The sequence below is a fragment of the Chaetodon auriga genome, chromosome 17 (genome assembly GCF_051107435.1).
Source record: "Chaetodon auriga isolate fChaAug3 chromosome 17, fChaAug3.hap1, whole genome shotgun sequence".
Classification (NCBI taxonomy): Eukaryota; Metazoa; Chordata; class Actinopteri; order Chaetodontiformes; family Chaetodontidae; genus Chaetodon; species Chaetodon auriga.
The window spans coordinates 20,511,517-20,523,962 of record NC_135090.1 but is presented as its reverse complement, the minus strand read 5'-3'; the positions used below and the strand labels follow the sequence as shown (position 1 = coordinate 20,523,962).

Below are 12,446 nucleotides of genomic sequence, written 5' to 3'. Positions count from 1 at the left end.
AATAACTTCAATAAACACAGCTGTCAATCATCTACACACACCACCAGTCATAGTGGTGGCTTCACACTTTGCAGATTTTGAGGCTGGTTTGCTGAACATGTGCAGGTGGGTAACTGCTTACATGCTTTTCAGTTTAACAGTAAGTCAGTCTGCATGTATGTGTGTCGCCCCCCCACCACACACACACGCATTCTTTTAGGCAAATAAAAACTTCACACTTTCCGCAGCCTGGCTTTCTGGGGTGTGTGAGATGGTGTGTGTTCACTCAGCTGGCAGTCTATGATACAGATGGAGTAACGTCCATGTGCGATTAATGCAGGAAGGACTTTCCACGTTATAAACACTTTGGAGGTCAGTTCTCGGCGGTGGTTTACACCGTTTGGGGAGTTTTAATGTGGTAAAAATAGGCTTATCCTCTCCTCTTTCTTTCAGCGACCTCTTTCTCTCTCCCACACACCAACACACACGTGCACACACACACCAAACACCTGTGAAGTTGCCTGCTGAGAGGTCAGTGCTGGAGGTCATCGCTCTTTTTTTCTCTCACACACACACATAAAACCTCCTCTTCTCTTTTTCTCCGAGCCTCCACCACCCACTCATCCACACACCCACCTGGTTCTCCTTCTCTTCGGGATCTTACACCTCTACAGTACAATGTAGCTCCAAAAGTCTGTCAGTATTTCTGTGGCACTTATCGATTTTATTCATCCTGTATTATACTGTCTGTCGCTGGTGGATCAACCACGACGTACACAATCATCACAAGTAAAAAACAAAAAACAACACTGCTGTAAGATCTGAGGTCAAATTAATCTTGAGGAAAACATCATCTGTCATCACATGTCCACTTGTGAGAGGTTGTTTTTACATATGTGTTAAAGTTTGTTTTATTTGTTCTCCTTCAATATAACGCTACACATCAGTTTGTTCTCTGCTCTCAGCCATGTCACAAATATCAAATTTATGATTGAAGTCAGTTACCTTATATTAAATTTATGCTATGTGTGGAAATAAGATCAGTTATATGCTTCAAAATTAATTTCAAATCCTTTTTTGAAACTTTTTCGTGCACATAAAGTTTAAAAAAGCAAATCTTTGTTTGAAATATGACACAGAGCATCATTTTGTCTGAGGTAAAACAATACATTTATTTTGCTTAGTGTTGCAAATGAGTCTTCTGGATATCTAAATATTTGTCCCAGCTCATCTCAGGAGAGTTTATAGGATTTCACTGAACTGAGAGAAGGAAGAAGAAGGAGAGTGAGAAGGCAAGGCCAAGCCGTGGCATGCCTTTCTAATTCACAACAGCTGAAACAATACAGGACCTGAGAGTGGAAAAGCTAAAACATTACACACACACACACACACACACACACACACACACACACACACACACACACACACACACACACACACACACACACCCCCATCCCAGACATATTTAGATCATACAATCCAAAGTCATAACAATCACTCACTTTCTCCGTGAGGCATTGATACACCCAGAGAGGTGAGAGAGGTGTGTGTGTTTGCCTGAATTCAATTCTGTGTGTGTGTGTGTGTGTGTGTGTGTGTGTGTGTGTGTGTGTGTGTATGTGTGTGTGTGTGTGTGTGCCAGGAGGTTACAGGAAAGTTCGGCCGGAAGAATCAGGTTATATGATTATAGAAATGTTGTTAGCGTGATCCAATCAGGCCCTTAGAGAGACAAAATGAACACACACAGATAGAAATAAGAGTCATGCAACACACAAGGAAACACACCAACAGACATTAATATGAAGACAGAGAGAAAAAAGAAAGACAGAAAGCAGTCCAGGAAAATCCAGAGCTGGTAAATAGCGCTGTCGTCCAGATGATGTATGACTTGGATTAGCCGGGGAGTCATGGAAGGGTTACTGGGTTCTGACACACTGAACTCTTCTGACCGCACACAGCCTTTGAGTTTGAATTAGACCAGCTAACATGGCTGCTAACAGCTAACAGGCTAACTCAGAACTCTGGATCCTGCTGAAACTCACACGGTCTGAATGGGCAGGGTGAAAACCTAACACACTTAGTTAGTTTCATCATGAGGTTTTGTGGATTTAGACAGACAGTACATGTAAATGTTCAGTATGATAAATGGAGAGCATATTTCTCACTCAGAAAACCAGTTGATGTTGATTTTACTGGTTAAAATACTGGATTTCAACGACGTGAAACGCGCACAGAATTAAGGCCACTTGTTTTTCATTTAGTGCGCTAACCTTTCAAAAGCTGGACATGCAGTTTCGCCCAGGGATTTTACATGTCATGCATGATTGATGATTTCCAGACCTGAACAGAAACGCTGCTGAGGGCCTCTGACTCATCTGCATTAAATGTGGGCTCTCTAGAACACGTCATGGCTTACACCGCTTTGGTTTGTTTTAACACATGCTATCTTTCCTTCACATGGTGTCGTTTTGGATAAACTCTACAGTCAAAATGTCTATTTTTGACTTACAAACTGCTAATTACTACTGTCTAAAAATTAAATGTGTCAGCAGCTTTATAGGTGAAAATTAGGACACGTTCCAGCTTCACAGTGTGGGTCCAAAGACAACCGGTGAGCTGCCGGCCCAGTTTGGCTTGACTTCTACTCCCATCATTAAATAGTTGCTGACACAGTTGGTGCGGGGAAGGACAGTGAGTCATGGCCTGATGGATTCTCCAAGGATTATAAACTACAGGAAGATGAGGCATAGACACTAAAAGAGAGAGTATAGGAGGATAAAATAAGAGAGAGGAGGAGGTGAAAGGTGTGAGGGAGAAGGAGGTGGAGGGGGTGAAGACAGGGAAGGCGTGCAGTCATGATTTAGGATCGGGATTTCTGCAAACGCGTGTGCACAAAGACACACATATGGCTCCTGTTCTGCTGTCACCCAGACTAACCAGCCCTTCCCAGGAATGTCCATCTGCAGCTACAGGTTTAGAGCCTTTTAACGCCCCTCTGCTAAAACACCAGTGTGTGTGTGCGTGTGTGTGTGTTTGTGTTCTCATCCCACCCAGAGACTATGTCAGCTGCTTAGGGACAGAGGGAGCCAGGGGCATGCACAGGGATGTTGATGCCACACCCTAATGTGTGTGTGTGTGTGTGTGTGTGTGTGTGTGTGTGTGTGTGTGTGTATTTGTGTGTGAGGGTGGGGTGAGGAGACAGCTGAGATTCCAGATTGCACCCCGAAAAAGACTGGAATTAGAAGCATCCTCTGATGCAGAGTGCATGCACACACACACCTCTCATCAGCCCACAGAACAACCCTAAATACAAACACAGATTCCACAGTAGCACATGTGTGCAGACAGGACGGCCATGTATAAACATGTACATGATACATAGCAATACTGCCTGAGAAACAGAGAGACAGACACACGGCCAACACGCACTCACTCATTCGCTACAGTACGTCTCTACACGCGAGACACTCACGAGTTCACTCTGGCGAGCAGTAACCTGAGACTGCAGACACTAATCAATCACAGGGAGGTGATTTTATAATCTACAAAATGCGACGCACTGTACTGTGGGAACTTTAGAGGGCAGAGCACAAGTTCCACACAGAATTTGGACACACATAAAACAGCGTACAGTAAATACCAAAGAGTGTACTTTATAGTACAAAGGAGTGATTGTAGTCGTGTTTTTTTTAATAGTCCACCTCAAACACGTCTCAATATACATTATGCTATATATACATACCTGCGACCCAAAGCATATTTTCACTCTTCACATCTATTTTCTTCCATTTTCACACATAATTACTGTGATCATGTTTTGGGTTCTGTGTGCCACCAAAGTGCAAATGGCCGACACGACTGTGTCTGAACACTGATGGAAGTATGAAACTGCTCCGCTAACATGCTGCTTTCACTGCATGTTTTCATGTTGACTAGTTGTTTTTACAGACAGTATCATGTTGAGTTGCTGCTGATACACTATGAGATACCTGAGTTTGGTACCAGTATTAATAAAACAAAGCTTTTTTTTTGACATATCACTTGAAAAATGCTTTTCTACAAAACAATTTTTTTAAGTTCTCAAATGTTGAGCTGTGCGAGAACACTGCTTCAATAAAACAAAGAATTACATTCACACACGTTCACATCAAAGCCAATTTACACACACACACACACACACACACACACACAATACACATACTGTATTACGAACTCGTGCTAATTTGTGATAGGAATGCTAATAAAGAAGAAGCAGACAGGGGCAGGCTGCTCTTTCGCTGCCTCTCTCTCTCTCTCTCTCTCTCTCTCTCTCTCTCTCTCTCTCCCTCATTGACCCAGTAACTCTCTGTGAGATCACTGTTGGGAAGTTAAAAAAAAATAATCTAACTAAATCACCTCCCACTCCCATGACCCCTTATCCCATGGCTGCCCTCCTACCCCCCCCTCCCCCAAAATACACACAACGTCCTGAGCCCCCTCGTCTTTCTAAGCATCGGCATGACATCATCCCTCTGGATTGGAAATGGGGTCTGTTGGGGGAGGGGAAGGAGGATGAGGAGAGGGGAGAGGGGTGGCCTGGTCTGTTTTGGAGCCAGACAGACATGTTTAGGTTTGAAATAAGCCGAGCTGGATCGGTTACAGAGAAACAGAGAGAGAGAGAGGGAGAGGGAGAGGGAGGGAGGTGGCTTCAAAGAGTGGACAAAAGAGATTTTCTCATCTTTTCTTTCCTCTCTCCCTCTTCAGACTATTAGCGCAGGCTAGAGGCGAAATATACTGCAGCTACAAGAAGGAAAAAAATGAAATACAATCAAAAAAGTGTCAGAGGACAAAAAGCAATATGTGGACAAACCCTCTCACTTCTCTGGACCCCCTCCTTCCCATCATTTCCTTATTTCTCTGTGCATCTGTAAGTCTGCCTTGTGGTCCTGCTCTCCACGATGATCTGCTGTCGTTTTCCCTTTTCACTCTTATTTTCTGTCTTTTCCTCTATTCTCAACAATATCCCCCCTGCTATCCCCCCTGCGTTGCCCTCCTATAAATACCCCCGCGCTCCCAGATAGAGTGACAGACTATTTCTCCATGCTCTACATACCCCGCAGACAGTAGCTATTATACATTCTGCCCCTGTTATTACTTCTGCACACAGTCTGTCTGCAGCTCAGCACACAGTTCACAGCCTTAATGGAGGAAAATCTTAATCAGTGCACGAATAACATGATTAACACCTACATTAAGGATTATTTTATCTGGGCTTAGCAATGCTTTGAATGAATGAAGTCAAATTTCTAAATGGATTTTTTTCAGGATGCATGAAAATAAAACAAAACGGGCCAAATTAAGACAAAGCACAGCACAAACAAAAAGACATTCTGCACAAGAGAGAAAAACATGATAAACAAAATAATATTAAATAACACTGAAAGCTGAATTATCAAACAACTCTGATATAAAAGATTAAATGTAAGAAGCTTGTTTTATTCAGCTATCTACGAATGCATTTGTCTTACTTCTCAAGTTCTAAACAATTCTCTTCACTACGTAAACATCGTACAGAGAGTCAATCATCTTATTGGCACTTGGTGTTTCCTTCTTTAGCTGTATACTGTCCACGTTCCTCCAGCTTGCTCAGGTACATCAGTTTAAAACTTACTGCTCAAAGGACGCCACGGCTTTCCAATTTTCTTAAACCTAACGCAGGGATCAAACAGAAAACGGGGGAAGCTGGCTCGAAAAATGGTACAATTTCAGATACATCAGGAAAAAAATCAGCTGAATGATCTGAGAATGATGTAAACGTGCTGACTGAAATGTTTCTGTAGGTAGATTACTCGCAGTCATTTGCACCTGGAAACCCGCTGACCTGATTCATTGAACAGCTTCGCACTCTTTGTCTGATCTGGCTCTGCTTTTCAAAGGTAGCCTATTTAGCTCTTCACAGCTCTCTGTCTCTCTGAATCTCTCTCTCCCTCCCCTCATCCTTCTCTCAGCGCCTCTACCTCCTCTGTCTGCTCGTTCCACGCTGCACATTCACTCAGCTCGCTCCTATTAAGAGAGCGGCGAGGTGAAAGAAGAGAAGAAACGAGAAGACAGGGAGGTCAGTGGGTCAGAGAGATGTAAGGGCGATGAAGACATTTCACTAAATACCAACATTAAGAAAGGTAAAGAGATGAAAAAGGAAGAGAGTCGGAATGAAAAAGCAGGAAGAGAAACAGGAGGAAGAATGTTCTTTGATCCGCCCACACGTCTTAACAACAGTGGAGCCGATAACTCTCGAGGGAACGAGCAGGAGTCCCACTAAATTTTTCAAATCCATGAAAATGATTGTTGCTCGTATCACGCGAATCATCAGTCGTTTTCAGAGAAACAGAACCTTTTCTGAGCGTCACGGCGAATCCAAAAAAAAAAAGAAAAAGAAGGGTTAAGTGTGCTGTTTGTGTTTGGAGATTCATGCATACTTCTGCAGAGCTCGCACAAACTTAAATAGTTTTCTAAAGTGGACAGGACATTACATCACAGCAAGAAAATGTGCTCTTTAATGATAGTAGTCAGGCTGAAAGAGCTGTCTGTACCCATAAAATGAGCAGCGGAATAACGCTATAAAATACAATGGAGCTGCCAGCGAAGCACATTCCTGCGGTCGGCTCCTATGTAGTTCTAGACAGTAAAATGGAATTTCTCTTTAAATGCAGAAACAAGCCGCAGTCGTTTAGGTCTTAATGCTAAAATATCACAAGAAGTGAACAATATACTTTTCTGGGGCTCTTTTTCTCCTTCATTGTTCGCTCAGAATACGTATAAACACACTCACATTATGACCAAAAGACTCAGTAAACACAGATTTTCTTGAATTGGAGCCATTAATGTGTTTTTGTCCACTCACTGCTGCAAGGAGGAGACAACTTTATATCCAGTATTTATTAAATGACAAGTGACTGGTGAACAATTACCAGCAGTGATTTACTTAATTACAACTAAATTGAAAATTAATCAAGCACAATCTTTTAAGTGATTTCTTCAGAAAGACGCCACACATTTGCTGAATCCAGCCTCTAATCTGATGGATTTGCTGCTTTTCTCTGTTCCATGTGTTTGTAAATGGAAAGTGTTCGGGTTGTGGATTGTTATTTGGACAAAAGAACCAACTTGAAGACTTAACTGGGCTCTTGGAAACTGTGATTGGCATTTTTTTCACCATTCTCTGCCATTTTATAGACTGAATGATTTAACATATTGACTGATTAATCAATCGCCAAAGTACTAAAGAGGTTCCTATGCACGTCCTTGTACTGCATCTTCTACATAAGCCTTCATTTCTCATTTAAAAAGTCAAGACTGTGATAACAAGAAATCTCATTTTTTCACATTTTATCTTTAATTTTTGTGTTCTTTCTGTGTACTGCAAACCGTCCATGAAACAATTCAGGAAGTTTACATGCACTGTTCAAAGGCCAGACCACCACTGAGGACTTTCTTACTGGGGACCGTGTTCTCATCGTCTTGTACTACAATAATTGTCAAATGCTTGAGGTGAAAGCAACAAACAACAACAGAGAGGCAGCGCAGACATTTCCCATGCTTTTACAGTACAAAGCGAAGTTAAAAAAAATGGGGCAGTATCAAATTTAGACCAGCGACCATCACCACAATGACAAGGCTACCAAGTTCAAAACGCCAGACGGGTGGAGCCTGAACATCATGAGGTGGGTAAGTGTGTATGAGAGAGGGATCGAGAGAGAGAGAGAGAGAGAGAGAGAGAGAGAGAGAGAGGGAGAGAGAGAGAGAGAGAGAGAGAGAGAGAGAGAGAGAGAGAGAGAGAGAGGGAGGAGAGAGCTTGTGGGAAATGTTCAGAGAAACAGTGAAAGAGCATCATAACTGTCCTATCAAGAAAAACCTGCATGACTCAGCAGCGTGTCAGGCATTTCAAAGAGATGTGTGACTCAGCTAATCACCGTCTCTGACTCCTGACACACCACAGGAGTCCCACACACACACACACACACACACCGTTACATCATGGTCTCTAGAGGTATGAGCAAGAGGAAAGGATGGATGCAGACCTCCTCAGAGGGACTGCAAATATTGAATGTCACTATTCATGAAACACACACAGAGCTGCCCAAAACCTAACCAAATGTCACGCTTCAGATTTTCTGTTTAACTGTGCAAATTAGTTCCAGTAGCATGATGGGAAAGGACGAGTCTGCGAACACAAACAAGCGTAACCTTTTCACCCTGAACCCAGTTAGTCTCTCATGTTTTTAGCTACACCATCAAGCAGATATGATAACTGCCAAAGCCAACTGAGAATACATGTACACGGTGTACTCGTATCAAACCAAAGGGAATCATGAAGAAAGAAGAGATTAGGAATATAAGAGACTAATGCGATAAAGATTTCAATCAGCTTCTCCAAGCCTCCTCAACACACTGTGACACCTCACATGCACACTTCTGCACACTCATATCCACACACATGACATCCACATGAATAACCAGCAAAAAGAAGTTGACCCTACCTTGAACTCCTGCAGCTGCTGCTTGATCATCTCCACCTCTGTGCCGACCATGCCCTGTGCGTTCAGTCCGTCTTCGGCCCTTCCCAGCAGGCCTTGCAGCGCAGCCACCTGCCTGTAGAACTCCCGAACCCTCTCAGCGGCGTCTTCGATCTGGTCAAACCTGGCCTGACCACGCTCGCTCAGCTGGACGACAGGGAACAGAAACAAAGGAATCGTGACTGGATGAAACCACATATAAAGAGTAAATAACTGCATTAAACAACATCACCACCATTATGACCATCATCATCTTCATCTCCCTCACCTTTCCGGCCTGGCGGCTCAGAGCCTCTGTCTCCCTCCTGAGAGCCAGGAGGTCAGGGGAGGAGCCTTCTCTCCGCAGCATGGTGGTGCACTCTGACGCGTGACCCTCCAGCTCTGTCCTGAGTTTGGCCAGACGGGACAAGAAGCCCTTCAGGGCATCAGCCTGAGAGGCCAGCGAGTCCGCGTCGCGTCCAACGGGACTGAGGGAGTCCAGTTCATCATCGAGGTCGGCAAGGCGTGAGAAGACATCACGCACATGGGACTGGACCTCGCCGACGCCCTGCAGCCGGGACTCCAGGGAGGAGGAGCAGTGCTCGATCTGAGGGAGGGAAAAGACGTAGAGGGGTAAACAGAGGAGAAGGTGTGAAAGTGTGTTTTTCATTATGAAGTGTGTTACATTCAGACAAATTCAGACAAAAATAAATGAATTTAAAATGAAGCTGTCGAAGATGAAGCACAGAACAGCAGCTTGGAAACAAGCTATCAAATCTGAAATTGTGAATGAGCTGGTCCCATTTTCAAGACACTGACTGGATTTTTTTTTTAGAAAACATTTCAGTAGGAATTTGTCAAAATATGGCCGACTGAAGACTGGAGATTCACTATGACAGTGACGGTATTTGTGTGATATAACAAGATTAACTAATCAAACCACAAGTCAGTCAGTCACAAGAGGAGCCTGTGTGGTGATATTTTCCCTGAACAAATCACTGGAACAGAATAACATGTAACCAACCCAGAAAAAGATGCAACACAGCAGCAAGTAAAAATAGACTCTGTCAGTGTAGGTGCAAGAAATAAGACGGCAGAAGCATTATCTAAGAGTCGATCTGCATCATCTCCAGCAGCACACAACTCTTCTCTCAGCCACAGTGACATCAATCGACAGTTTAAAAAGAGAAACGGTGCAGCAGTGCAATGGATTTATATACAGTGAGACGTCCAGTGATAGCTGTAACCTTAAATGGAATATTTGGAGGCTGGATTGCACCAAATAAATGCAATACTGCGGGGGCTGAATTCTCCAAGCCGTGGTTTACATTTCAAACTATGATAAAGTGTTGAATGTCCAGTGGGACTATGTATGACTACTGTAACTCTAACAGCTAAACTCTTCTGACAGCTGTGGTTGTTCTGTTCTCTCTCAGCTCACTGACACTTGTCTGCTAAGCACCCCCCCCCACACACACACACAGGACACACACAATAGATCTGACACCCTCTCACTCAGTGACCCTTGGTATAAATAGTCCCCCCCTAGTTGTACAACTTCTTTTCACTCCTGAGGGCATAAGTTGTTGAGGTTACATTAATTCATAACTGATGTGACCCTTTTTATCTCTCTCCTCTCTTCATGCTCTGCTGTTTCGCCACAATGCTTCTTTAACGCACAGGTCAGTCATATTTTGGACATTCACAAGCTTTCATTGGTGATCTCTGATCAGGTTTGGGAGGAGGGAGCCCCCCCTCGAAAAAATCAACCGTGAAAGAGAGTTTAAGAACAGTGTTGAGTGCTGACTCTAAACTACCACCATCTTCCTCTGAGTCTCATCAGTGCACTGTACAGGGTGTCAGAAACCACACTGAACATCCAGCAACTTGAAACCAGTTGAGGCACAATGAACCTGCCCGGAGGATCTGGCACATTTCCAACAAAAGGCCTCTCTTTGGCTGACTCTGACCCTGCTCCTCACCTTGTCGGTAACGTCATTATAGTCTTTCTCTGTTTCTCTGGCCTGGTCCAGAAGCCTCTGTGCCCCCTCAGTGCTGCCTCCCGGTGTCTGTGGTGAGTCCTGTACCAGCCCCTGGGCCAGGTCTCGGAGGTACACCACCTGAGGTTTCATGGACCTGAGGCTCTCCTGTTGACTCCTCAGTCGCTCCAGGCTCTTAGCACTGCATGCCTGAACGGGAGAGAAGTAAACATGAATTGACAAAGCCTAAATTATGTTTTTTTTGTAGTAACCATGCAATTTTCATATCACCAAAGCTCTGTTTTATGTGTTTTAAAGAACAATAAAAGTGACACGAGGACAGTGAACAGCATTTTTCTGTACCTGTGGTCCCAGAGCCTCCTGGACTTCAATCTGGTGCTTGGCGGCTTCCAGCCTCCTCTCTGCCGCTTGTCTGCCCTCTTCAAACTCCTTCAGGCGGCCAGCCAGCTCCTCCAGCTGGGAGGTGCGATTATGGAGCCTCTCGCCCAGTTTGTCCACCCTGCGGTTCAGCTGGGCCTTCTCATCTCGTACCTACAGAAAATTTGTTTACATCAGTTTACTTTTCTTTATTTACTTAATTTATGACTCTTAAAGCACTAACAACACTTTGAGCTGACATAGTGAAACACATGCAAATGTGCTAAAAAAAGTCAAGCAGATGAGTTAGTTTCTTAATTTGGGATCAATGAAGTTATATCTTATCTTCTGTACCTCTTCCTCTCCGATGCAGCATTGTTCCAGCAGCTGATCTGCTGCAGTATTGAAGGCCTCCAGGAGAGGCTGTCGTCTTTCGAGGTCCAGAGACAGACCTCGAGCCTTCTGCAAAGCCTCGTCCAGGGCCGAAGGGTCTAGCGATGGTTGGATCTCTCCATCTTTCTGTTCACACTCCGCTAACCAAGGTGTCAGCTCAGCCTTGTGCTGCTGGTAGGTGTCTGCTTTGCTCAGGGTGGTCTTCAGTCTGCTCTCTCGATCTGAGATCCTCTGGTTCAGCCCCTCCCAGTCCTGCCTCAGGGAGGCCAGGCGAGACTGCAGGGCAGATCGCTCGTCTCCGCCTGCGGGCAGAGTGGCGAGCAGGGACACTCCCTCGGCTTGAATCAGCTCGTAGGAACCTCGCTGACTGGCGATCCCGCGCTGGAGTTCAGCTGTCTGTGCCAGCAGGGAGCGGATGGCCTCAGGCTGACAGGGCAGAGAGTCGGTGGATGATTCTCTGGGATCTGCCTGCTTGTCCAGCCAGGAGCGCAACTCCTCAAACATCTGCTGGAACTGCTGAGTGGACGACAGGGCAGTCTGAAGCTGAGAAAGGCCGTCAGCTGGAGGAAAGAAAAGCAGAAGAGCACAAGGGATTACAAACATAAACACTGAAAATCTATTTCAAACAAAAAGGACAAATATGACCTGAGGAGTGTTTGTTGTATTTATTTCAGTGGATTTGTTAGCAGGATTTTCTTACAATCAAAACAATATTCCCATTACAGCTAAAGAGGGATTAAGTTTGAAAGGGAATATAGTTTGACTACTTCAAAATTTGAACAAACCAGAACATTTACAGAACACTGGGTATATGAGACCCACTAAAAGCACAGTTACTACAGCAGCCACATAAACTCCACCAACCTGCCCGCTCCTCTAAACTCTTCAGCGGCCCACTGACGCTCTCCAGTCGTTTACTCAGCTCTTCCTTCAGGTAGGGTTCAGCTACGATGGCGCTCAGCTCCTGGCAGAGCCTCTCAGCCTCGGCCAGCTCAGTCCGCCGTCTCTCCAGCTCTGAGCGGATCTCTCCGGTTTCCTGCAGGCGGCGTTTCAGCGCCTCGGGCTGGGCGCTCAGCGAGGCCTGAGTATCCAACTGCTCGCTCAGAGCAGAAACACTGGAAGAGAGCTCTCTGAGCAAGGCCTGTGCAGGAGAGGAGGAGGGTTACAAAATCTTACCGTCGTGACA

General features: G+C 44.8%; 2 protein-coding genes across 24 annotated transcripts in view; one reads left to right on the top strand and one right to left on the bottom strand.

The window, feature by feature from the left end:
* macf1a (microtubule actin crosslinking factor 1a) overlaps positions 1–12,446 on the bottom strand; it is a 214,549-nt gene that overhangs the window by 49,833 nt on the left and 152,270 nt on the right. For all 23 annotated transcript variants that reach the window (XM_076755015.1, XM_076755025.1, XM_076755027.1 and 20 more), the window contains 6 exons: positions 12,125–12,401; positions 11,222–11,820; positions 10,853–11,041; positions 10,493–10,699; positions 8,800–9,117; positions 8,496–8,678 (listed from right to left, as the gene is read on the bottom strand). In XM_076755015.1, the coding sequence (XP_076611130.1) occupies positions 8,496–8,678; positions 8,800–9,117; positions 10,493–10,699; positions 10,853–11,041; positions 11,222–11,820; positions 12,125–12,401 (1,773 nt within the window). The remainder of the gene's footprint in view (positions 1–8,495; positions 8,679–8,799; positions 9,118–10,492; positions 10,700–10,852; positions 11,042–11,221; positions 11,821–12,124; positions 12,402–12,446) is intronic.
* gsk3aa (glycogen synthase kinase 3 alpha a) overlaps positions 1–12,446 on the top strand; it is a 195,589-nt gene that overhangs the window by 86,278 nt on the left and 96,865 nt on the right. The gene's annotated exons all lie outside the window — the stretch shown is intronic.